Genomic DNA, 23,666 nt, shown 5'->3' with positions numbered 1-23,666 from the left:
GAGTAGCTGGAACTACAGGTGTGGGCCACTACACCCTTTTTGTATTTTTGTAGAGATGGGGTTTTGCCATGTTGCTCAGGCTGATCTTGAACTCCTGGGCTCAAGCAATTCTCCTACCTCGGCCTCCCACAGTACTGGATTACAGGCCACTGCATCCAGCCTACAAAATTTATTTTATTTTTTAAGTTAAAGTAAAATAGACTTTTGGTGTATAGTTATGTGAACTTTAGGACATGTGTAGAAGTAATCCCCAAGCTCCCTTGTGTTACTTTATTGTAGTCACATCTCCCCACTCACCTAACCTCTAGTAACCACTGATCTGTTTTCCATAACACAGTCTTGTCTTTTTGAGAATGTCATATAAATGGAATCATACAGCAAGTAGCCTTTTGAGACTGGATTTTTTTCAGCATAATGCCTTTGAGATTTGTCCATATTGTTATGTATATCACTTGTTTATTCTTTTTTATTTCTGAGTAGTATCTATTATATGGATGTACTACATTCATTCACCTGTTGAAGTACATTTAGGTGGTTTCTGGTTTCTGGTGATCATTAATAGAGCTGCTATAAACATTAGTGTACAGATTTTAAGGGGAATATTAAAAAGCTTTGAACCAGTCCTGTGTACAACCTTATAGGGTAAATTTCTCTAGGGTAAATACCTAGGAGTGGGATTGCTAGGTTATATGGTAAGTGAATGTTTATCTTAGCAAGAAATTCAGAGTGGCCATACCATTTTGCATTCTCATCAACAATGTATCAGAGTTCCAGTTGTTCCACGTCCTCATCAATACTTGGTATCATTAGTTTTTAAAACTTTACTTATTTGATTTGACTTGCATTTCTCTAATGGCTAATGATGCTGAATATCTAACTTCATGTACATATTTGTAATCCACATGTTTTCTTTAGTGGAGTGCTTGAAGTCTTTTGCCCATTTTTAAATTGAGTTCTTTGTTTTCTTACTGTCGAGTTTTGAAATTTTTTATATATTCTGGATATTAGTCATGTGCTGGATATGTGATTTGTACATATTTTCTACCAGTCTGTACTTTTGTCTTTTTATTTTCTTAACAGTATCTTTTGCAGAACAAATGTTTTTAACTTTGATGAAGTCCAATTTATCAATTTTTTGTTATATGAATTATACTTTTGGTGTTCTAAGGACTCTTTGCCTAACCCCAAGTCACAAGAAATTTCTCTTGCGTTTTCTTCTAAACATTTTATAGTTTTACATTTTACATTTAGATCTTGATCCATTTTGAGTTAACTTCTGTAAGTTGCAAAGTTTGGGTTGAGGTTGATTTTTTTTTTTCTGAGATGGAGCCTTGCTCTGTCGCCCAGGCTGGAGTGCAGTGGTTCGATCTCGGCTCGCTGAACCTCTGCCTCCCGGGTTCAGGCAATTCTCCTGCCTCAGCCTCACGAGTAGCTGGGACTACAGGTACCACTGCCACACCCGGCTATTTTTTTTTTTTTTTTTTTTTTTTTTTGTATTTTAGTAGAGACAGAGTTTCACCGCGTTGCCCAAGCTGGTTGTGAACTCCTGAGCTCAGACAATATGCCCGCCTCAGCCTCCCAAAGTGCTGGGATTATAGGCGTGAGCCACCATGACTGGCCTGATTTTTTTTTTTTTTTTATTGCATATGGATGTCCAATTGTTATACCACCATTTGTTGAAAAAACTATCTTTTCTCCATGGAATTGCCCCTGTACTTTTGTTGAAAATCAGCTAGTCAATATTTGTGTGAGTCTATTTCTGGACTCTGTATTCTGTTCCATTGATCTATGTGTCAGTTTTTATGCCAATAGCATACTATTTTGATTACTGTAGCTTTATAGTAAGTCTTGAAATTGGGTAGTGTGCCTCTAACTGTATTCTTTTTTTTCCTCTCTGACTTTATTCTTTTTCAACGTTGTTTTGGCTATTTTAGTTTTTTTGCCTTGTATAAATTTTAGAATCTACAAAAAATACTATTGGGATTTTGTTATAGAAATCTGGGATGGCAGTTCTTTTAGCACACTGTAAATGTTGAGCCACTTATTTCTGGCTTTCATGGTTCTGATGAGAAATCCACAGTCATTTAAATTTTTGTTCTGTATATGTGAAATGTCTGGTTTCAAACTTTTTGCTTTTAGTTTTCAGCATTTTAATTATGATATCTGGGTGTGTAATGCTTTGGGTTCATTCTGGTAAAGGTTTCCTGAGCCTCTTCAATATATAGGTTTCATTGAACTTGGGCAGCTTTTAGCACTGTTACTTCCCTCAAGTAATTTTTTTTCCTGTTCTGAACCCTTTCTTTTCTTCTTTGGAGACCCCTGATTAAACAAATATTAGACCTTTTGCTATGTCCTGGGGCTTTGTTCTTCTTTTTCCTCCAATCTTTTTTCTTTCTGTTGTGCAGATAATTTCTATTGATCTATCTTCAAGTTTATTAATTTTCTTCTATCTCCCTTCTGCTATTGAGCCCATCCAGTAAGTTTTAAATTTTGATCAGTACATTTTTCAATTCTAAAACTTTTCTTTTTTATGTCTTTTATGACTTTCTTTTTTCTTTCTTTTTAAAATGGGATATATTTAAGGCATTCTTCATGATATCTTGATATACTGACCTTGATATACACATACGTAGTTAAATGATTACTGCAGTTACCGTTGCTGAGACTGTCTTTCCATTTGTTGCAAGTGTATTCACTCCTCTTGGAGTATTTTCATAATAGCTGCTTTAGACTGTTTATCAGATATCTGTGTCATCTTGGCATTGGCATTTCTTGATTATCTTTTCCAATGTGAGTTAAGATTTTTCTGGTTCTTCATATACCTTGTAGTTTTGGATTGTATCCAAGAAATTTTGAATATTATGTTAAAAGACCCTGGGGTTTTTATAAATCCTATGAGGATTTTTGTTGTTTTTCTTTTAGCAGGTATTTATTGCATTTGGGTAGAGGCTACAAATTCAGTCTTCTGACTGCAGTTTCAATGTCAGATTTGTTTTCAAAATCTTGGCAGTACTATTTGGATCTGCCCTGTGTGTGTGCAACCTAGTAGTCAGTCTGGGACCTGGGCAGTGGTCTATCCTTTAGTTCTGTTCTTAGTATCTTTGGTATAGTGTTTAGGATTACATCCATGCAAGTGCAGCTTTGGGGTGAGCCTAAGAGTTCATACACAACTTTCTGTGGTATCTTTTCCAAGTTCCTCCCTCTCTGAGATGGTTCTGGTACTTTTTGATTCCCTGAACCTCCCCTTGTGGTCCCCGGCCAAAAAGCTGGGGCTTTTATTACTGCACTCGGCTGGGTATGTCTGGGGTTAGGCAGCAGAAACACACAGAGAAAAAAGCCATAGGGGTTGACCACACCCTCTTGGGATCACCGCTCATCTGATTGGAGAGGAAGTTTTACCTTCCTCAGGATTTTAGGTACCTGTTGAGATGCACCGATACCATTATTAACTGCTGCTGCCACTGCTACAGGATTTTGTGGGTATAAAAGTATGGAGACAAGGGAAAAAAGAAAAATGGGAGATCTGCCCCATTTCCTCTGAGTGTTAGGAGTTCCCTTTCTCATTCTTTGAACCAAAACAGTAGAGCTTTTCCTGGCACTTCCTCTGTGCCCTAGCTCCCAGTTCTGGTTTTCAGGATGTCTTGAGTCTAAGCCAGGGGATTTCAGAAGAAAAATGGGAGACTCACCACCAGTTCCATGGTACCTGAATTCTTATCTACTTCCCCAGTCCACCTGCTGCCATATACTTTTTAAGAGTCCACAATGGCTGCTGCATGCATTCTGTCCAGGTGTTATATTTGTATTTAGCAGAAGAGACAGGGTGGAGTGTGCTTACTCTATTGTGGTCTGAACTGGAATTCACTTTTTTTAAAATTTATTTTTAATTTTTTAAAAGCCTTTTTTCTTATTTTAAAAACACACCTTCTTGTAGAAAACTTAGAAAATAAAAGTAGAGATAAACAAAGCTAAAGTCTTCTGTGAACTCATGAGTTACTGCTATTTGGTGTTGGCATATAGTCCTTTTTTATCTCATAAATGTGTCTTTTTCAATTTTAACAATAAAAATTAATTAGATAATAAAATCATGTTAATTATTTTAACCAGTAGTTTTGAGACCCAAAGACCCATACTATTGACTTGATCTAATGCTGTTTTTACTAAATCTTCTTTTCCTTAATAGGTAGAAAATCTTTATCCTCAAATTGGCTGGGTAGAAATTGATCCTGATGTTCTTTGGATTCAATTTGTTGCCGTAATAAAAGAAGCAGTCAAAGGTAATTGGATTTATAAAAATAACAATAATCTTTATGGTTTTTTTTTGTAATAGTTTTCCTCAGGCTTCTGTAGTTGTGGTTTTCCTAAGTTATACATATATATAGTATTTTATTGGGATTACAGTTTCCCAGTATTTTTCAACGGAAATTTGTAATTCACAGTGAGCTCCTTTGTCAGGGAAAGGTAACATCTGCTGTGTCCTCTGGTTTGTCTCTTTTCGACTGTAATATAAATGCTCACCATTTCCTCATTCCAGGTTATAGCTAGTGCTGTTTTGATTTCCTGTTTGGCACAAAATACCAGAGGATTATAAACAGAAGTTACAGTGTATAGCTTCTACTCTCATGGGTTTACAACTGAGTTATTTCTATTGTAAAATGAGTTTTTATTTGTTTTTTTCTGGCCATTTGACATAAAGTGCTTTCCTGGCCAAAGCTATGGTCTAAGTCTTAGTTCTTTAAGAATGTTAGAAACATTCTTAAACATTGACAACATCTCAAAACATTGAAATGGCCACCTTGCTTGAGAACATGGCAAAGATTACTTGCAAATGTAAATTCTGAAAGATCTTTTACTTCATTTTTCTGGCTGAACTGCTTCTTCTCATCTTTTTGGTTTGAAATATTTCAGTCTATGCAAAAGTTGCAAGAATAGTACAATAAACTCTTGTATATCTTTCTCGTAGATTCAAACATATTTTGTAATATTTACCATTTTCTGCAAACTGTTTTTTTCTTTCTGAACCATAGGAAAGGAGTATTTTCTCCTATAACCACAATGCAATTATAACACTCAGGAAGTATAACATTAACACAGCACTGTTTTCTAATACTCTGTCTTCAGTATTTGCTCTTGTATTAGTGAAAACAAAAAACAAAAAAACTTCTTTTTTCAATCTAGAACCCAGCCAAAGAGGAGGCATTGCATTTAGCTGTCAGTCGGCTTAGGCTCCTTTCATCTAGAGCACATTCTTGTGACATTGGCAATTTTCAAAAGTACAAGCCAGTTTAGTAGAGTGTCCCTCATTTTGAGGTTTTCTGATTGTTTCCTCCCAGTTAGATTCAGGTTGAATAACTTTGGAATACTATATGGGGTTGATGTGTTTTCCTCAATGCTCAAATTGAAGTTGTCCCAGATTTTCCCGGTGGGATAAATAGATTTTTAAAGAATATCACAAAAAATACTCGAGTTGCTATATTTTAAGAAATTTGGACCAAAAAGTCAATATTTTTGTTTGCATCCTGGCATCAGTTTGTGTTGAAAATAAGGTCTCAGCTTCAATAATTATACTACTTTCCTTGAGAGTTTTCCTTTATTGTCATTAACCAGCTTCTATTATGATTGATCATTGCTTAAATTAAGATCCAATCTTATTATTACCAAGAAAAAATAAATCTGACATACTTTGAATAGTATTTGTTTTTTTCCCAGCACCTAAAACAAAAAAAGCTACTTTGTTATTCAGAAACAACCTTTAAGGCCGGGCACAGTGGCTCACACCTGTAATCCCAGCACTTTGGGAGGCCAAGGTGGGCGGATCACCCGAGGTCAGGAGTTTGAGACCAGGCTGGCCAACATGGTAAAACCCTGTCTCTACTAAAAATACAAAAAATTAGCCAGGCAGGGTGGTGCACACCTATAATCCCAGCTATTTGGGAGGCTGAGGCAGGAGAATTGCTTGAACCCGGGAGGCAGAGATTGCAGTGAGCCAAGATTGTGCCACTGCACTGCGGCCTGGGCAACAGAGTGACACTTTGTCTCAAAACAAAAAACACAAAAACAAAAAACAAGAAACAACCTTTGTTTTCTTCAAGTAAAAAAAAAAATGCTGCAGAATCATCTTAGTAATGCTTTATTTATTAATTCCAGTTGTTTTGTTAGAATGCTAAACCCAGGTATTTTTCTTAAAGATTATATTGGATTTCTTTTTCTATATTGTAATATTATAAAGAAAAATATCACTGGCTTTAAAACATGTGTTTTATCCATCTTTACTTTTAGCTGCAGGAATACAGATGAATCAAATTGTTGGTCTTGGCATTTCAACACAGAGAGCAACTTTTATTACGTGGAACAAGTAAGTACATTTTGTGATAAGCACCCTACTGCTGGGTTCATGCCACAGTGAGTACACGGTTATGAAATCTCTTTGGGGAGTTTTAACTTTCTGAATTGAGAATAGTTTCGTTTGGTTAAGAGGGATGAAATGTGCCTGCTTTCTGGCTTGTATGCTCACTGCATGTCATTTGGGCTTGACTTATATAATATAATACCACAAAAAGACTTAACTGTCATTAAAATTATCCATTTCTTTCTTTCGGGTAAGTTAGCTTTTCAAACAAGCATAGATCAAAGATCTAAAAAATTATACCTAAAAAGAGTCAGAGGAAACTCACAAATTTCAGAAACACAGTACTGTGCTATGGTTTATATTTTCAGTCTACTCTAAATTTAATATTTGTCTATAGCATATGAGGCATATATACACTAAACACAGTTATAATATTGTAATAGCTACTGTATAGTAAACATCTGTGACAGTCCCAAGTTCCATTATCCTTACAACAAACCTATAATTTAGGCATCATATCTGTTTTTACAGAGAAATAAGTTGTTCAGGGTTGCTCAGGGAGCAAATAGAGCCAAGATTCTAAATTGTCTTTTTGACTCAGAAGCATATGTTCTTTATACTATCCCCATATTGCCTTCAACATGTTTCTTTCTTTTTCTTTTTCTTTTTTCTTGAGACAGGGTCTTACTCTGTTACCCAGGCTGGAGTGTAGTGGCATGATTACAGCTCACTGCAGCCTCAACTTCCCAGGCTCAGGTAATCCTCCCGCCTTAGCCTCCTGAGTAGCTGGGACTACAAGTGCACTCCAATATGCCTGGCTAATTTTTTTGTATTTTTTGTAGAGACGGGGTTTCACCATATTGCCAAGCTGGTCTCGAATTCCTTGGCTCAAGCAATTCTTCCACCTCAGCCACCTCCCCCAGCTAGCATGTATTTCTCTGTGTCTTGGTTTAAACACACACCCACATTCCCTCCCCCCAAATCCCCCCGCCCACGTACCCACACACACCACTGTAAAATGTGTTTTTGTTAAAGCATTAGGCTCCAAAGGACGTCTTGAGCTTGGGCAGTGGGAAAGAAAAGTGAGCAGAGGGGGAAAAGATGAATCTGAAAAATATAATTAGGGTGAATTCACAAGGACTTGGCTTCTAATTCAGTATTGGGCAAGAAGAAGAAATTTGAATTTATCAATACTGCTGGCCTTGATGTTTGGGCTGTATGATAGAAATCATAGAGAATGTAAGGAGGAATGGGCTGGGTAGTAGTGAGAGCAGGTAGAAGGAAAAATGATAAAATGTTTGGTTTTGGACGTGTGAATGTGGAGCTATCTCAGAGGTGACTAGAACATTGGTTTAACTTGGACTGAGGCATAGCACATCTCCATCAGATAGGATCTTTTTATTTTCATTTTTGGGGGATGAGGTCTTCACTTTGCTACCTAGGCTGGAGTGCAGTGGCACGATCATAGCCCACTGCAGCCTCGAACTCCTGGGCTCAAGGGATCCTCCCACATCAGCCTCCCAAGTAGCTAGGACTATAGGTGTGTACCACACTATGGCAGGCTAATTTTTAAAATTTTTATAGAGATGGAGTCTCACCATGTTGCCTAGACTGGTCTTGAACTCTGAGCCTCAAGTGATCTACCTGCCTTGGCGTCCCAAAGCGCTGGGATTACAGGCGTGAGCCACCATGCTCGGCCCAGTACTCTTTTTTTTCAGGACATGCTGCATCTCAGATTGATGCCTACATCTGCAGTTCCTCTGTGCTTACTCCACTCCCCAGCACTGGCCTTGGTTATGGCAAATCTTAAATAAATCTTAAATAGTAGTATATTGTCAGATGAAGGGGTGAATGAATTAAACTTACCTTTACAGAGAAGGTATCTAATCTTAGTGACCCTGTTAACATTTTGAGCTGAATAATTCGTTGTCATGGGGACTGTCCTGTGGTGTCGCAGCTGTTTAGCAGCATCCCTGGCCTCTACCCACTAGATGTCAGTAGCACCCCAGCCCACCTCACCACCATTTGTACCAACCATAAATGTCTCAAAACATTGCTAAACGTCCCCTGGGGACATCCCCAATTTGGAACCATTGGTGTAGATGAAGTCTCAAAAAATAGGTGTGTTCTCTGGTAGAGATTATGTGGAGAAAAGAAAAGCAAGCTAAGGATTTGGACTGTGGGTCCCCGCTCCCACCAAATTTAAAGTGAGTCAGGGAAGAAAAAGCCAGCAAAGCAGGACCAACGCTAATCTGGGAAGTGGATGGATGAAAGTGGAGGGAGGAGTATTCTCAGGGAAAGAACTGATTGGATGTGTCACATTCACTTGGCCATTGGCCCCAGTGATTGCTTTCATCAGGACCTGGCTACCATATCACTCATGACAGTAAGGTCAGAATATTAGGAAGCAGAGTTTTTATCTGATGCTAGGACTATACATCACCATTAGAAGGAATAGAAGAGTTAGATTTCAAGACAGTTCACTTTCCTTACTGGTGGTAGTGGTGTTGTAGAGGGATAAGACTTCTTCCTAAAGCAATTCATTGTGAGTTTTTTATCTTGGCTGTCCTTTTTTCTTTTTTGAAATGTTTGTATTCTTTCATGAGTTTTGGGAACATTTTTTGCTTGTAGAAACTGAAATAGTGGATATTTTTTGAAAAAAGACTGAAAGCCTTTGTGCTTCTTTTACATTAAAATAATGGAGCGGAGCCTATTCTGCTCATTGGGCCCCAGGGAGCCAATGTGGTGTATGATGCTGACAGATTCCACAAGAGCCCTAGCAAACAGCCGGGACACAACACAGATGGACACAGCACAGGGCCAGCCAGAAGCATTAATTGTTCATTTGTGAGAGAAAAGGAGAGACAGACTAGATCCTGTGGAAAAACCTATTGTTCGTTCCAGTCCTGGCCAGCAGCTCCTCCTCCCAGCTTGTTGTTTTTTTCCTCCTGCATCCATGGTGCATTTCTGTCCTCATGGCCGTAGAAACATTATTTTCCTCACAGTTGCTGTCAGGAGGTCTAAAACTTTGAACTTTCTTTTTGTTTTTCTCCCTATCTCTCCCCCATCCCCCTGTTAGGGACCAGGAAACTTACGAACTTTTTTCAGTCTTTGAGCTTTCTTCATGTTCTTCAGGTTAAGCTTTTTTTCCAATATATTCAAAAAGTGGTGTGTTTAGCCTGCTTTCTAAAATAACTCTAACTGATAACACTTCCATTTTGGTTCTTTTAAATTCCTTTTGTTCTAAAAAAAAAAAAAATCACGAGCTGTTTTGTTTCTTTAGTCAATGTCTCTTGGGAGATTTCTGCCAGCTAACTTCAGATCAGGGTGTGTGCCAATTAGCAACACAAACTGTGAGTCATGGGAGCCTGGATTCACTCATAACTGTTTGAGGGCTCACAGGGAGTAATGCACCGTGCTGGGGGCTGCACTGCGTATACAGATGAATAAGAATACCAGCCCTAATTTACAATCTCATTATATAGGTACACAAATTACTCTATATTCCCATTGCACAAAATAGATTTTTATTGTAGTATTTGATACTCACATTAATGAGTCTTACCAAATACTTATGACTTAAAATATATTAAGAGCCACAGAATGGTGTAAAGTGTTAGAAGGGTTTAAGACAATTAATTTACAACATTGCTATTTACACTTTTCCTTCATTTTTCCTTTTTTTGTTGATAGAGATAAAATAAACCCAAGTCAGTGCTGAGTGAATATTGGAATATATGCTATTACTTGAAAAATCAGTATTCTAGATTGTCTTGTTCTATGTTATAAATTAATGATGCCACTTTCATCTTGTGATTTTGTCTCTCCCCCTCACTGCTTTTCAGCCACACTAGCCATTCAGTTCCTCTAAGACATGCTTCATCTTGCTCTAGGACCTTTGAACATATAGCACATTTTGTTGGGAATGTTCATACTTCTGATTCCTTCTTATCCTTCAGAGCTGAGATCCATTGTCATTTCTCAATCCTTCACTGACCACCACACAGGGGCCATCTCTTAAATACTCTCATGGCACCTCTATTTATCCATTTTTTTTTTTTTGAGGCGGAGTCTCACTCTTTTGCCCAGGCTGGAGTGCAGTGGTGCTATCTCGGCTCACTGCAAGCTCTGCCTCCCGAGTTCACGCCATTCTCCTGCCTCAGCCTCCTGAGGAGCTGGGACTACAGATGCCCGCCACCGTGCTCTGCTAATTTTTTGTATTTTTAGTAGAGACGGGGTTTCACCATGTTAGCCAGGATGGTCTCGATCTCCTGACCTCGTGATCCGCCTTCCTCGGCCTCCTAAAGTGCTGGGATTACAGGCGTGAGCCACCACGCCCAGCCTCTATTTATCCTTTATAGGGCATATTCCAGCTGTAAGTGAGCAACTGAGTAATTGATTATTTGTTTAAATTCCCTGGTAGAAAGTACAGTCATCAGGGCAAAGTGCTGTGTGTCTCTGTTCATAGCTGTGTACCCAACTCCTGGTACAAATTGGCTTATAAATTTTTGCTGAAACCAGTGATTGAACATCAGATTTAAGTGTATAAGTATGTGCTGTTGTAGAATGGCTCTGAAGAATTATATATCAATAGATTTTATCTTTATCAAACACAATCTGATCTTTGACAAAGGTGCTAAGACCAGCCAGCGGAACAAGAATAGTTTTTTCAACAGATGGTGCTGGGAAAACTGAACATTCACATGCAAAAGAATTAAATTGGACCCTTACCTAATAGCATATACAAAAATGAATCCCAAAATGCATCGAAGACCTAAATTTAAAAGCTTAAACTATAAACTAAAAACTCTTAGAAGAAAACAGGAGAAAATCATCATGACTTTGGATTTGGCAGTGATTCCTTAAATGACATCAAAAGCAGTTAACAAAATAAAAAATAGATAAATTGGACTTTATATATCAAAGGACATTTATTTTTTCATTTGTTTATGATGACTGATTTTTCAATTTTCTTAACTATTGGAACTCTCCAAAGTAGAAAAATTACCCTAAATTTAATTATAAATAATAAGTAAGCTATGTTAAAATTAATTTGACATAATGTACAATTTGCATTTAAAAAATGTCTGAAAAAATTTAGTCATTGATATCTAATATGCAGTTAGGCTTCAGAAAACCACCTGCAGCATGTAACGTGGAAGGTGTGCATCTTGGTAGGTTTGATTTGTAATTTCATCCAAGATTGAGGACTAAAACAATAGGAAATCACTCCTCTGATTTGTACTCATGATAATGGTGACCATTTGGATCTCTAAAGGGAAAAGAAGTAACATGCTCATGATCTAGGTAAATGTTGCGATTTCCATTAATAAAGGTGAAAAACAGGACCCTATCAACAGAGTGAATATTGCGTGATCTGGCCAGCAGCCCGCAATGCAACGGGGCTCTCTCTTTGTTCCTAGGTGGATCAGCAGGTTGAGAAATAATAGACACACACAAGATAGTGAAAGCTGGGTCCAGGGGGGTCACCGCCTTCTGGTCCCACGGTGCCAACAATGCACTGGATATACCAGCATTTATTATTAAGTTTAGTGAGGGCGGGGGTAGGTTAGTGAGAGATTTAGGGTCATTTGATTATGAGGTGAGATGGTCACATGGGGATGAAGTAATTCTTTAACATAACATTTGTATGTAGAAGTACAGTACATTTGTATGTAGAAGTACAGTATACAGAGATAAGAATTTACAATATAGTGTGTGCATCAGTAATTTCTAACAGAGCCTTAAAACAGAAACACAATCTTTCCATAACCTATGATTAGCAAGATATTGATCAGCAGTAACAGTTGCAACAAAAGCTGGTTAGAAACAATCCATGGAAACAGGACGTGAAGCTAGACAACCAGTTAGACCAGAAATTCTCAGAAGGGAGTATGTCTTAACCCTAAAGAGGCCTAGAAGAGCCGTGGCAAGATGAGGGCGTTTATAGCCCTATCTTATCCATATGGACAGGCACCCCCCTCATGCGTCCGTTTATAGGCTCTCCACAAGGGTCACATTCCATTCCCAGAGCTATGAACATCTGCTTTTCTGGGATAGGAATCTTGGTGATGTGAAACCCCCTTGATTGCATGTCCATTCATAGGCTCTCTGCAGGGGGAAGCACATCACCCGCTGTTGGCTCATTCTGGCAGTCCAACCTGGCATTGTCTTTACACAATCCTGCATGCAATTTTGTATTTACAATAATCAGGAGCATTTCATCTTTTATTCTGTAGCCATAGTTTCAGGGGGTCTCCCTACATCTCCCCCTTTTCTCTGATTTAAATGAACCGTAGCAATCATAGCTTGGTGCTGATCACAATTGGATTGAAGAATAATTTTTCCAATTTTACACGTGAACAATAAACCAATAGCACAAATTATACACAGAACAAAATTAACGATAGTGGATCCTCCCAAAGATTTTACCCATTTAATGGGGTTGAGATTAGATAATCCCTCAGAGATACTGTCTAAAACAACTCATGGAATGGGAGAAAATATTTGCAAATTGTAACCTCGAAGCATGTAACATATTAATCCCTAATCCCTAGTAAGGGGTTAATATCTAGAACATGTAAAGAATTCCTACAATTCAACAACAAGAAAGCAACAACGCAGTTCATAAATGGACAAAGGACTTGAGTAATACACAGATGGTCAATAAGCACACACAAAGATGCTCAATGTCATTAGTAATTAGGGAATTGCAAATTGAAACCATAATGAGATACCACTTCACACCCACTAGAATGGTGATAATTTTAAAAAAAGGAAGATAACAAGTGTTGGTGAGGATTTGGAAAAATTGGAACCCTCATGCATTACTGGTAGAAATGTAAAATGGTGCAATGACTGTGGAAAACAGTTTGCCAGTTCCTCAAAAAGTTAAACATAGGATTACTATATGACCCAGCAGTTCCACTTCTAGGTATATACCTAAAAAAATTGAAAACAAAGACTCAAACAGATACTTCACAACAATATTAAAGCAGCAGTAATCACGATAGCCAAAGAGTACAAACAACCCAAGTGTGTACCAACAGATGAATTGATAAATGGTATGTAGTATATAAATACATTGAAATATTGTTCAGCCATAAAACGGAATACATTTCTGATACATGCTACAACATGGATCAATCTAGAAAGCTAAGTTACATTATACTACGTGAAGTAAGCCAAATATAAAAGAACAAATATTGTATAATTCTACTTATATATGATATACCTGGAATAGGCAAATGTATAGACACTGAAAACAGAATAGGGGCTATAAGGGATGGGGTGAGGAAGGAATGGGGAATGATTTCCTAATTGTTATAGAGCTTCTGTTTGGGGTGATGAGAGTTTTAAAAACAGTGGTGATGGTCGCACAACATTGTGAATGTACTTACTGCCACTGAATTGTACACGTAAAATAGGTAAAATGGTAAACCTCATATTATGTATATTTTGCCACAATTTTTTTTAAGTTAAGTATTAGAGAGTGCAATGGCAAGCTATTAAAGTAATAGACCATGAGATCTGGGAAAGTAACCAAAGTTAGGAGTGGTTGGTCGGAAGAAAAGGGAATGTTTGAGGGATTAAAGGTTGCAGTGAGTTGGAAGGCCAGGTATTTAAGGAGTAAGATTGAGAAAACTGAAAACTTTTCTTCCTATGTGCTGACTAATATTGGAGCATTAGACTTTGAGTGGTAGACCATGTAAAGGTGAGGATATGACCGTGGGTGTGGAATGCTTAAGTAGAGTAGAGAATGAGTCTTAGCAATTGAACGTGGTTCAAGTCTCACAGGAGGAGGCCTGGAGTTGGGGTAGAAAGCAAGCTTGACTTGGATGTTGATTAGTAGATGCCAGTGGTTGATTTGCGGGAGCCGCAAAGGAAAAAGGATTTTTTTTTTTTTACTTCTGTATTTCTTAGCTCTGTACTTTTATTGTAGTATTGACCCAAGGTTTGTTGAATTTCTATTTATTGGAGAGATTTTGGTAAGCATGTTAGGTTGCCAATGGCTAAGCCAATCCTAAAGTTAACAGATGTAGAACTAGGCTCAGGCAATATTTCAGCTCTTCTGTAGGTCAGGAGGTTTTTGTTGGATTACGTGTATCAGGACAAGTGCAGTAAAGGGGAAAAGCATTGGCTTTTAAAAAATCTGCTTTTAAAGTGTGTAGAGCAGGTCTTCAAAAGCCTTTTCCTTAGTTAGTTTTGGTTTTGGAAGTATATACATTTCATACTATATGTCACATAATTGTTGTGCAGTGTGTTCAACTTATAAAATCAGAAGAAATCATTCAGAAAGGCACATGTAACTAAATTATACTTTGCAATTACAGTATGGCCTCTAATTTTGTTTTCTCTTATGGCGCATCTTTAACATAGTCTCTGATTTATGCTGGGTCTCAAAATACTGTTTGATTCTTTCTAGGAAAACAGGAAATCATTTTCACAACTTTATAAGTTGGCAAGACTTAAGAGCTGTTGAACTTGTAAAATCTTGGAATAATTCTCTTCTTATGAAGGTAATCTTTTTCTTGTGTGATTTGGATATTGTTTTTTTTTTCTGTAAATGTCCCTTAATTGTATTATTTCCTACCTATTTTGTTTTAGGACTTTAAGAAGACATATGCACACACTCCCCATTCCAGTGAAGTTTAATAATAGTCAATCAAAGGCGTATGTGGTAGACTTCAGTACTTGTACCTCAGGAAGTTCTAAGGAGGTTTGTGGTGGACCAGAGTTTCACATGTTAGTGAGAATTTGTGTTTCTGTCCATGAGAAATGGAAAAGATACAGACTAGATGAATGAAATGCCCAAATTTCATCTTTTATAAAAGCTCAGGATGGATATTGAGATATTATAGATAACTAGCAGACTGTTACAAGCTCTTATCATTACAGGCATGATGGCTCGCGCCTGTAATTTCAACACTTTGGAAGGCTGAGGCGGGGGGATTGCTTGAGGCCAGAAGTTCAAGACCAGCTTGGGCAACATGGTAAGACCTCCTCTCTACAAATAATGCAAAATTAGCTGAACATGGTGGTGTGGACCCCTAGTCCCTGCTACTTGGTAGGCTGAGGTGAGAGGATTGTTTGAGCCCAGGAGTTCGAGGCTGCAGTGATTGCCACTGCACTCCAGGGCACTCTGTCTGGGTGACACGGTGAGATCCTGTCTCAAAGCCAACAATACCAAATTATGCCTGATACATAGTAGGCATCAGTAAATGACAATGATGATGGTGACAGTGACAATAGCAACATCATGAAGTCAGCTGTTCTTCTGTTATTTGTCTCAAATTGCCCTCACTCCTGAGTGTGAGATTCCCGAGTCAAAGGGTAAAACAGTTTTCCAGCTCCTCGAGTGGTGTCAGACCTACAGTATTTTATGTCATAATCAATATTCCATATTAGTTATTTTATTTTATTATTATTATTTTTTGAGATGGAGTCTTGCTCTATCGCCCAAGCTGGAGTGCAGTGGCACGATCTCAGCTCACTGCAACCTCTGCCTCCTGGGTTCACGTGATTCTCCTGCCTCAGCCTCCCAAGTAGCTGGGACTACAAGCATATGCCACCACGCCCAGCTAATTTTTTCTATTTTTAATAGAGACGGGGTTTCACTGTGTTAGTCAGGATGGTCTTGATCTCCTGACCTGATGATCCGCCTGCCTTGGCCTCCCAAAGTGCGGGGATTACAGGCGTCAGTCACCGCGCCTGGCCCATATTAATTATTTTAATACTTATAATGCCTCACAGTTAAATGCCTTCTCTGCTAGTGTACAGGTATCAGATGGCGCCCAGGGGACTGTCTACAGCATCAGTTTTACTTGATAAGTATTTGATGATATTAATTTAATATGGAAACAAATGTGAATATATTATGGAATATAACAGCAATGCATGAGTGAAACAATTTTGCCATAATCTCACCTGAATTGATTTTCCTTTTTGATAGTTTAATATAGAAAAATGTACCTTGCTGCAATAACTTGTGAGAGGTGCTGTTAACAAGAAGGACACAGTAATTGAGGGAGTAAAAGTGGTTATAAGGAAATGTCATAAACCCTCAATTGTATAATTTTAAATTATGTAATTTATAATCTATAATTTTATACCTTAATATATAATTTTAGTTTTTAATAGTTCATCAAACATTCTTTAATTTGGTCATTGAGGTGTTTAACACTTTTATTGCTTTGAAAAAAATTGTGATTTGAAAAGAAAAATTGTGATTTGAAAACATTTACTTCTGTAATATGTCTCATATTTCAAATCTTTTTTGTTTGTTTGTTTTGAGATGGAGTCTCCCTTTGTCACAACCTCTACCTCCCGAGTTCAAGCAATTCTCCTTCCTCAGCCTCCTGGGTAGCTGGGATTACAGGCGCATGCTGCCACGCCTGGCTAAGTTTTGTGTTTTTAGTAGAGACAGGGTTTCATCATGTTGGTCAGGTTGGTCTTGAACTCCTAGCCTCACGTGATCCGCCCACCTCAGCCTCCCAAAATGCTGGTATTACAGGTATGAACCACCATGCCTAAGCCTCAAATTTCCAATCATAATGCAGAACTGTGACCTCAAGCACAAAATTGAGCATTTAAAGCACTTTTGTCTACTTGATATTGAACATGCACATGATCAAAGTTTTGGTTCTCTTAGCAAAAAAATTTATACAAACACAGGCTTTCACAGTTTAGCACACATAATTCTAGGGCCTGTCCTGGCAGTGAAGGAGCCCCACTTTGCAATCATCCCTTTCCAGTTGCTAATGGTTTGATTGTGGCCTTTGGAAATGTTTAGAGTGTTTTTGCCAGAACTGGCACCAATGTCATTAGTTTGGCCAAGGCTAGTCTGAAGCAAAATGGTGAAGTAATTGAGGTGTGTTTGCAATCTCTTGCCACTGTTGCTTTCCTCCAGTCTCCCCAGATGCCCGGTCTTCCGCTTACTTTTTTGTTCTTATTCTTGCCTGATGATTGCTAAGGCTTTCTTCTCTTTGCTCTTAGCATAAAATCCCAACTCCTTACCAAGGTTTGGCTCTTTCTACACTTCTGACCACCTCCTAGACCTCTTTCTCCCTGAGGTTGCTAAAGATTAGCAACTGCATCTTTTTCAGCCTGTTTTTGTTCTTGTAGCGCTCAAGCCCTTTCTTACCTTAAGGCCATTGTACATGCACGGGGTCTCTCTGCCATCGTGGCTGGATCCTTCTCATCTTTTTAGGGTCGAGCTCATGTAGCACATCTGGGAACCCTTCCCTGCCACCCTGCTTAAAGGAACCCCCTTGCCCTCAATCTCTTATGTTGCCCTTTGTTTCCTTCATTGTACTTACTAAATTTCAAAGATTCTTAGATACACATTTTTTAAACTGAAAATTAAATGGAAATAATTATAGATTCACATGCAGTTGTAAGAAACAGTACAGAGATCCCTTAGACTCTTTGCACTTTCTCCCAATGGTAAAATTTTGAAAAACTGTAGTATAACATCACAACCAGGACATTGACATTAATACAATCCATAAATTTTATTAGGATTTCCCCAGTTTTACTTTGTATTTGTCTGTGTGTGTGTGTGTGTGTATGTGTATGTATATATGTTCTATACAATTTTTTCCTATCTGTAGGTTCATGTATCCAGGAGCATATGCAAGATACTGAACAGTTCCATCACTACAAAGATCTCTTGTGTTGTTCTTCTGTAACTATATCTACCGCTCTCCTATACACCTCCCTACCCTCTCTCATTCCTAGCTCCTGGCAACCACTAATCTGTCCTCCATTTAAAAAATGTTCTAATTTGAAAAATGTTATATACATAGGATTATACTTTTAAATATATAACCTTTTGGGATTTGCTTTTTTCAATTAGTATAATTCCCTGGAGATTCATTCAAGTTGTTGCCTGTATCAGTAGTTTATTCCTTTCTATTGCTGAGTTGTATTCAATAGTACAGCTGTATCACAGTTTATTTAACCATTCACTTGTTGAAGGACATCTGTGCTGATTCCAGTTTTTGGCTATTACAAATAAAGCTTTTATGAACGTTCTTTGTATAGAATTTTCTGTGAATGTAATTTTTCATTTCTCTGGGATAAAAACCTCAAGGTCATATGGTAATTGCATGTTTTCTTTTGTAAGGATCTGCCAAACTGTTTTCAAGAGTGACTATACCATTTACTTTCCCATCAGCAATGTATAAGTTATATTTTAACATCTCTGAAATCAGGATGCATTTCTTAGTAGCATGTTAAATAATGATTCATTTTACAGTCTGTCTTCTTAAATCATCTTATTTATTGACTTGATTGCTTATTTGTCTTCTCACTAAAATGTAAATGTTAAAAAGACAAGGATTCTGCCCATATTGTTCAATTTGTTTTTACAAGGCCTAGCAACAGTCCTTGGTATGCTATAAGTTACTCAGTAAATACTCATTAGATATATGAATGAAGATGCTAATTGTTTATATGTTGTCTAAAAGTGCAGGTATTAGAGCTCGTAATATTTTTGTATGACCTCACCACCCATCCTGAGGTATCTACATTTTAACAGAAGATCTTAGAAATGTCCTAAATCTAATTTTTTATGAGAATAGTGTAGGGTGTATAAAGAGGAATTGCTCATTTTAGTTTAAATTATTTCTTATAACAAATCAGAAGAAGGCTTATGGGTGGTCACTTTAAATACTTTTAAAAAGTCTTATGTTTTAATAAATAATGTGAAAAATCTATATGCCATGTAAAATATAAAGAAATGATAGGGTGCAGTGGTTCACGCCTGTAATCCCAGCACTTTGGGAGGCCAAGGTGGGCGGATCACCTGAAGTCAGGAGTTCGAGACCAGCCTGGCCAACATGGTGAAACCCCATCTCTACTAAAAGTACAAAAATTAGCCAGGCGTGGTGATCCACATCTGTAATCCCAGCTACTTGGAGGCTAAGGGAGGAGAATTGCTTGAACCTCGGAGGCAGAGGTTGCATTGCGCTGAGATTGCGCCATTGCACTCCAGCACTCTAAGCAAAAAAATGTAAGCCTGGGGAACAGAGTGAGACTCCGTCTCAAAAAAAAACAAAAAACAAAAAACCATATGTATGTGTGTGTGTATGTGTTTGTGTGTGTGTGTGTGTGTGTGTGTGTGTGTGTATGTATATAGAAATAAAGAAGGTGTGAGCACTGAATAAGATGAGAAGGAAGTTAAAAGGACAAGACTGAAAGAACTGAGTCTACAAATTTTATTAATTGATGTGTTATCAATTAAAAATGAAAGAAAAAAGTTTATATTACTATTTTTCACAAATAAACCAACATCTTTAAATTTATTTTAGGGAGTGAGGTAGGATTAACAAAAGTGGGTAAGTTCAACAAGAAGTGGGCAATACTTCATAAGTGTTTTGTAAAACATCAGTTTTACAAGTTGAAGTGTCCATCTACATCCCTGTAGTGTGTGGCAGGATAGGGTTTTTTTTTTTTCCTAGTATGTCTTAAAGACCTTAAAACTCAAAGCTTGTTTTCTGTATACCTAAGGCTTTTTGTAAATTAAAGATTTTGCTTATGTCTTATCTTTGATCCTTAGATAAGTATAGGTAGTATTAAATAAAATCATACAACCAGATTTTAAGTACTTAATGTATAGGGAAATTTCTGTCTGTGTTAGTGCGAACTTAATTTCTAATAGGAAAGAAAAAAGCTAATAAGAGCTCATCCTTCATTGTCTAGTATTAAGAGTTCTCAGGTCTTTGATTCATAGAGGCAGCTTGAAGCTAAGATATAAGATTATGATTAATGTGAAAATATTTGGACTATGAGCCTTCAAAATCAAAGATTAGCTGATAACTTTATATAGATGTTATTACTATTGGAATAGTAGTGAATTAATGCTATTCTACTAAATAGTATAGATTTATCTGGGAGGCCTGCAATAAACTTAAAGTGTACATATCCCACTGAAATAAGAATACTACAAATATAGCCTCCTTCCTAGATTCTCTCCCTTAACTATCATAGTTAAAAATAGGTAGAGAGGTAAAAATATAGTTGTTTTTTTTTTAAAAAAAGTTTATAATAAGTACCTGAGCATCTGGTATTTGCTAAAACAATTCAAAGTAGATATGTTGCATTTCATATGTTAGAATACAAACTGCCCATTTAGGATAATATTGCTGTTTTTTATTTTCTTAAGTGCAGAAAACACTATTATAAGTAGTTAAATGACTTGTTATTGGGTTTGTTTGCATGTATATAGAATTGATGTGGAAATTTTAAACACTATTAAATGCATTTTCCTAAAATATGTTTTTTAAAATATAGATATTTCACAGTTCTTGCCGAGTGCTTCACTTTTTCACTAGAAGTAAACGACTTTTTACAGCCAGTTTGTTCACTTTCACAACCCAGCAGACTTCTTTGAGATTGGTCTGGATTTTACAGAACCTGACTGAGGTAAGAAAATACTGTGTGTATGTGGAAAATATGTGTGTATGTGGAAACCATATAAAGACTATGGGGAAGAAAAAATTAAAGAAATAAAGATAGTAATTTGATTATTTGAGGGAAAATTAAGTGTCTACCACATATTGGAATGGAAGACAAAGTGGCATCTTGTTTTGTTTGTTTTGCTTTTCTTTTTGAGACAGAGTTTTGCTCTTGTTGCTCAGGCTGATGTGCAATGGCGTGATCTCGGCTCACTGCAATCTCCAGCTCCCAGGTTCAAGTGATTCTCCTGCCACAGCCTCCCAAGTAGCTGGGACTACAGGCGCGTGCCACCACGCCCGGCTAATTTTTTGTATTTTTAGTAGAGATGAGGTTTCACCATGTTGGCCAGGCTGGTCACACACTCCTGACCTCAGGTGATCCATCTGCCTCAGCCTCCCAAAGTGCTGGGATTACAAGCGTGAGCCACCACTCCCCGCCATATCTTTGATTTATATCAGTGGAATTCTTTTGTGTCAGACTCCTTTTGCTCAATATTATGTTTTTGACATATAGCAATGTTGTGTGTAAATTACTTTGCTTATATTTTCATTGCTATTTGCTGTTCAATGTATGATTTTACCATAGTTTATTGTCTATTCTATTCATGTACATTTGGGTTATTTCCTGTTTTTAGCTGTTATGAATAATGCATCTCTTGGTGTACATGTAATTGCTATGTCTATACATAGGAATGGAATTTTTAGGGCATGAATGTGTATATATATCTTAACCTTTTTTTTTTTTTTTTTGAGACAGAGTCTCACCCTGTCACCCAGGCTGGAGTGCAATGTGCGATCTCGGCTCACTGTAACCTCTGCCTCCCAGGTTCAAGCGATTCTCCTGCCTCAGCCTCCTGAGTAGCTGGGATTACAGGCGCATGCCACCATGCCCAGCTAGTTTTTGTATTTTTAGTAGAGATGGGGTTTCACCATGTTGTCCAGGCTGGTCTTGAACTCCTGACCTCGTGATCTGCCTGCCTCAGCCTCCCAAAGTGCTGGGATTACAAGCATGAATCACCATGCCCAGCCATGTATCTTTATCTTTAAAAGATAATGTCAAAACACTTTTGCAAAGTGATAATAACAATTTACACACTATCAGTATGTGATCAGAGGACTTTTTATTTCATTTACTGTCATAATTGACATTATTAGTCTATATTTTAGCCATCCTAGTTGGTAAGTAATATCTGAGTGTGATTTTAGACTGGATAAAAAAACAAGATCTAACTATATGTTGTCTATAAGGGACACACTTAAGATTTAAAAAATATAAAGAGGTTAAAAGTAAGTGAGTGGAAAAGATATATCATGTAAACAGTCACTGTAAGAAGCTGGAGTGGTTATATTAACATCAGATAGTATAGACTTTAAAACAAAAACATGTTACTAGAGATAAAAAGGGAATTTTATAATGATAAGATGGTGAATTCATCATAAATATATAACAGTTATAAACACCTAATAACAGAGGTCCACAATACATGAAGCAAAAATGGACAGAATTGAAGGGAAAAATAGAAAGTCGAGCAGTGATAGTTGGAGACTTCAGTACCCCACTTTCTTTTTTTTTTCTCTTTTTTTTGAGATGGAGTCTCACTCTGTCGCTCAGGCTGGAGTGCAGTGGCGTGATCTCGGCTCACTGCGAGCTCCAGCTCCCAGATTCACATCATTCTCTTGCCTCAGCCTCCCGAGTAGCTGGGACTACAGGCACCCGCCCCCGCACCTGGCTAATTTTTTGTATGTTTAGTAGAGATGGGGTTTCACTGTATTGGCCAGGATGGTCTTGATCTCCTGACCTCGTGATCCACCTGCCTCGGCCTCCCAAAGTGCTGGGATTACAGGCGAGAGCCACCGCGCTTGACCCTCACTTTCAATAATGGATAGAATAACTAGACAGAAGATTAACAAGGAAGTAGAAAATTTGATTAACAGTAACAACTAACTAGACCTAACAGACATTTATAGAAAACTCTACCCAAGAACAGAATATACAGTCTCTTGAAGTGTACATGGAATTTTCTCCAGGATAGATCATAGGCTAGGCCATACTACAAGCCTCAATCAGTTTAAAGGGGTTGAAATTATACGAAGTCTGTTGTCTGACCATAAAGGCTTCGAATTAAAAGTAACAGAAAAAACTTGGGAAATTCAAAAATATATGAAGATTAAACAACACACTTAAAAATAACCAAAGGGTCCAAGGAGAAATCATAAGAGAAATTAAGAAATACTTTGAGATGAATGAAAATAAGATACAACATACCAAAACTTATTAGATGCAGATAAAGTACTTAGAAGGAAATTTATAGCAAAATGATATTACATGTAGAAGAGTATATTTAAAAAGAAGCAAAATATCACATCAATAATCTACCATTCTACCTTACGACATGGAAAAAGATGAGCAAACTAAATTCAAAACAAGCAGAAGGAAAGAAATAATGGAATTAGAACAAAATTAATATAATAGAGAATAGAAAAACAGTGAAGAAAATCAATAAAACCGAAAGTTGCTTCTTTGAAAAGATTAGCTAAACTGACAAAGACGAGAGAAAACCCAAATAACTAAAATTATGAATTATTATGAAATTATGGATATTAATACTGACCTCACAGAAATAAAAAGGATTAATAGGCAATACCATGAACAAGTGCATGCCAACAAATTAGATAACCAAGATAAAATGAAAAATTTCCTAGAAATACACAAACTACTGGAAATAAGGAGAAATAAATAATCTGAATAAATCTATAACAGGTAAAGAGATTGAAGTAATAAATAATAAATTCTCACCTAGAAAAGCCCAGAGCCAGATGGCTTTACTAGTGAATTCTACGAAAAGTTTAAAGAAGAATTA

At 37.3% G+C, this 23,666-nt stretch overlaps 1 protein-coding gene across 7 annotated transcripts in view; it reads left to right on the top strand.

Moving 5' to 3' along the window:
* GK5 (glycerol kinase 5) overlaps positions 1-23,666 on the top strand; it is a 67,826-nt gene that overhangs the window by 5,784 nt on the left and 38,376 nt on the right. For all 7 annotated transcript variants that reach the window (XM_054682315.2, XM_054682314.2, XM_024355735.3 and 4 more), the window contains exons 2-5: positions 4,181-4,274; positions 6,277-6,352; positions 14,772-14,865; positions 20,642-20,773. In XM_054682315.2, the coding sequence (XP_054538290.1) occupies positions 4,181-4,274; positions 6,277-6,352; positions 14,772-14,865; positions 20,642-20,773 (396 nt within the window). The remainder of the gene's footprint in view (positions 1-4,180; positions 4,275-6,276; positions 6,353-14,771; positions 14,866-20,641; positions 20,774-23,666) is intronic.

Source organism: Pan troglodytes, chromosome 2 (assembly GCF_028858775.2).
Source record: "Pan troglodytes isolate AG18354 chromosome 2, NHGRI_mPanTro3-v2.0_pri, whole genome shotgun sequence".
NCBI classification, from domain to species: Eukaryota; Metazoa; Chordata; class Mammalia; order Primates; family Hominidae; genus Pan; species Pan troglodytes.
This window is presented reverse-complemented; position numbering and strand designations above follow the sequence as displayed.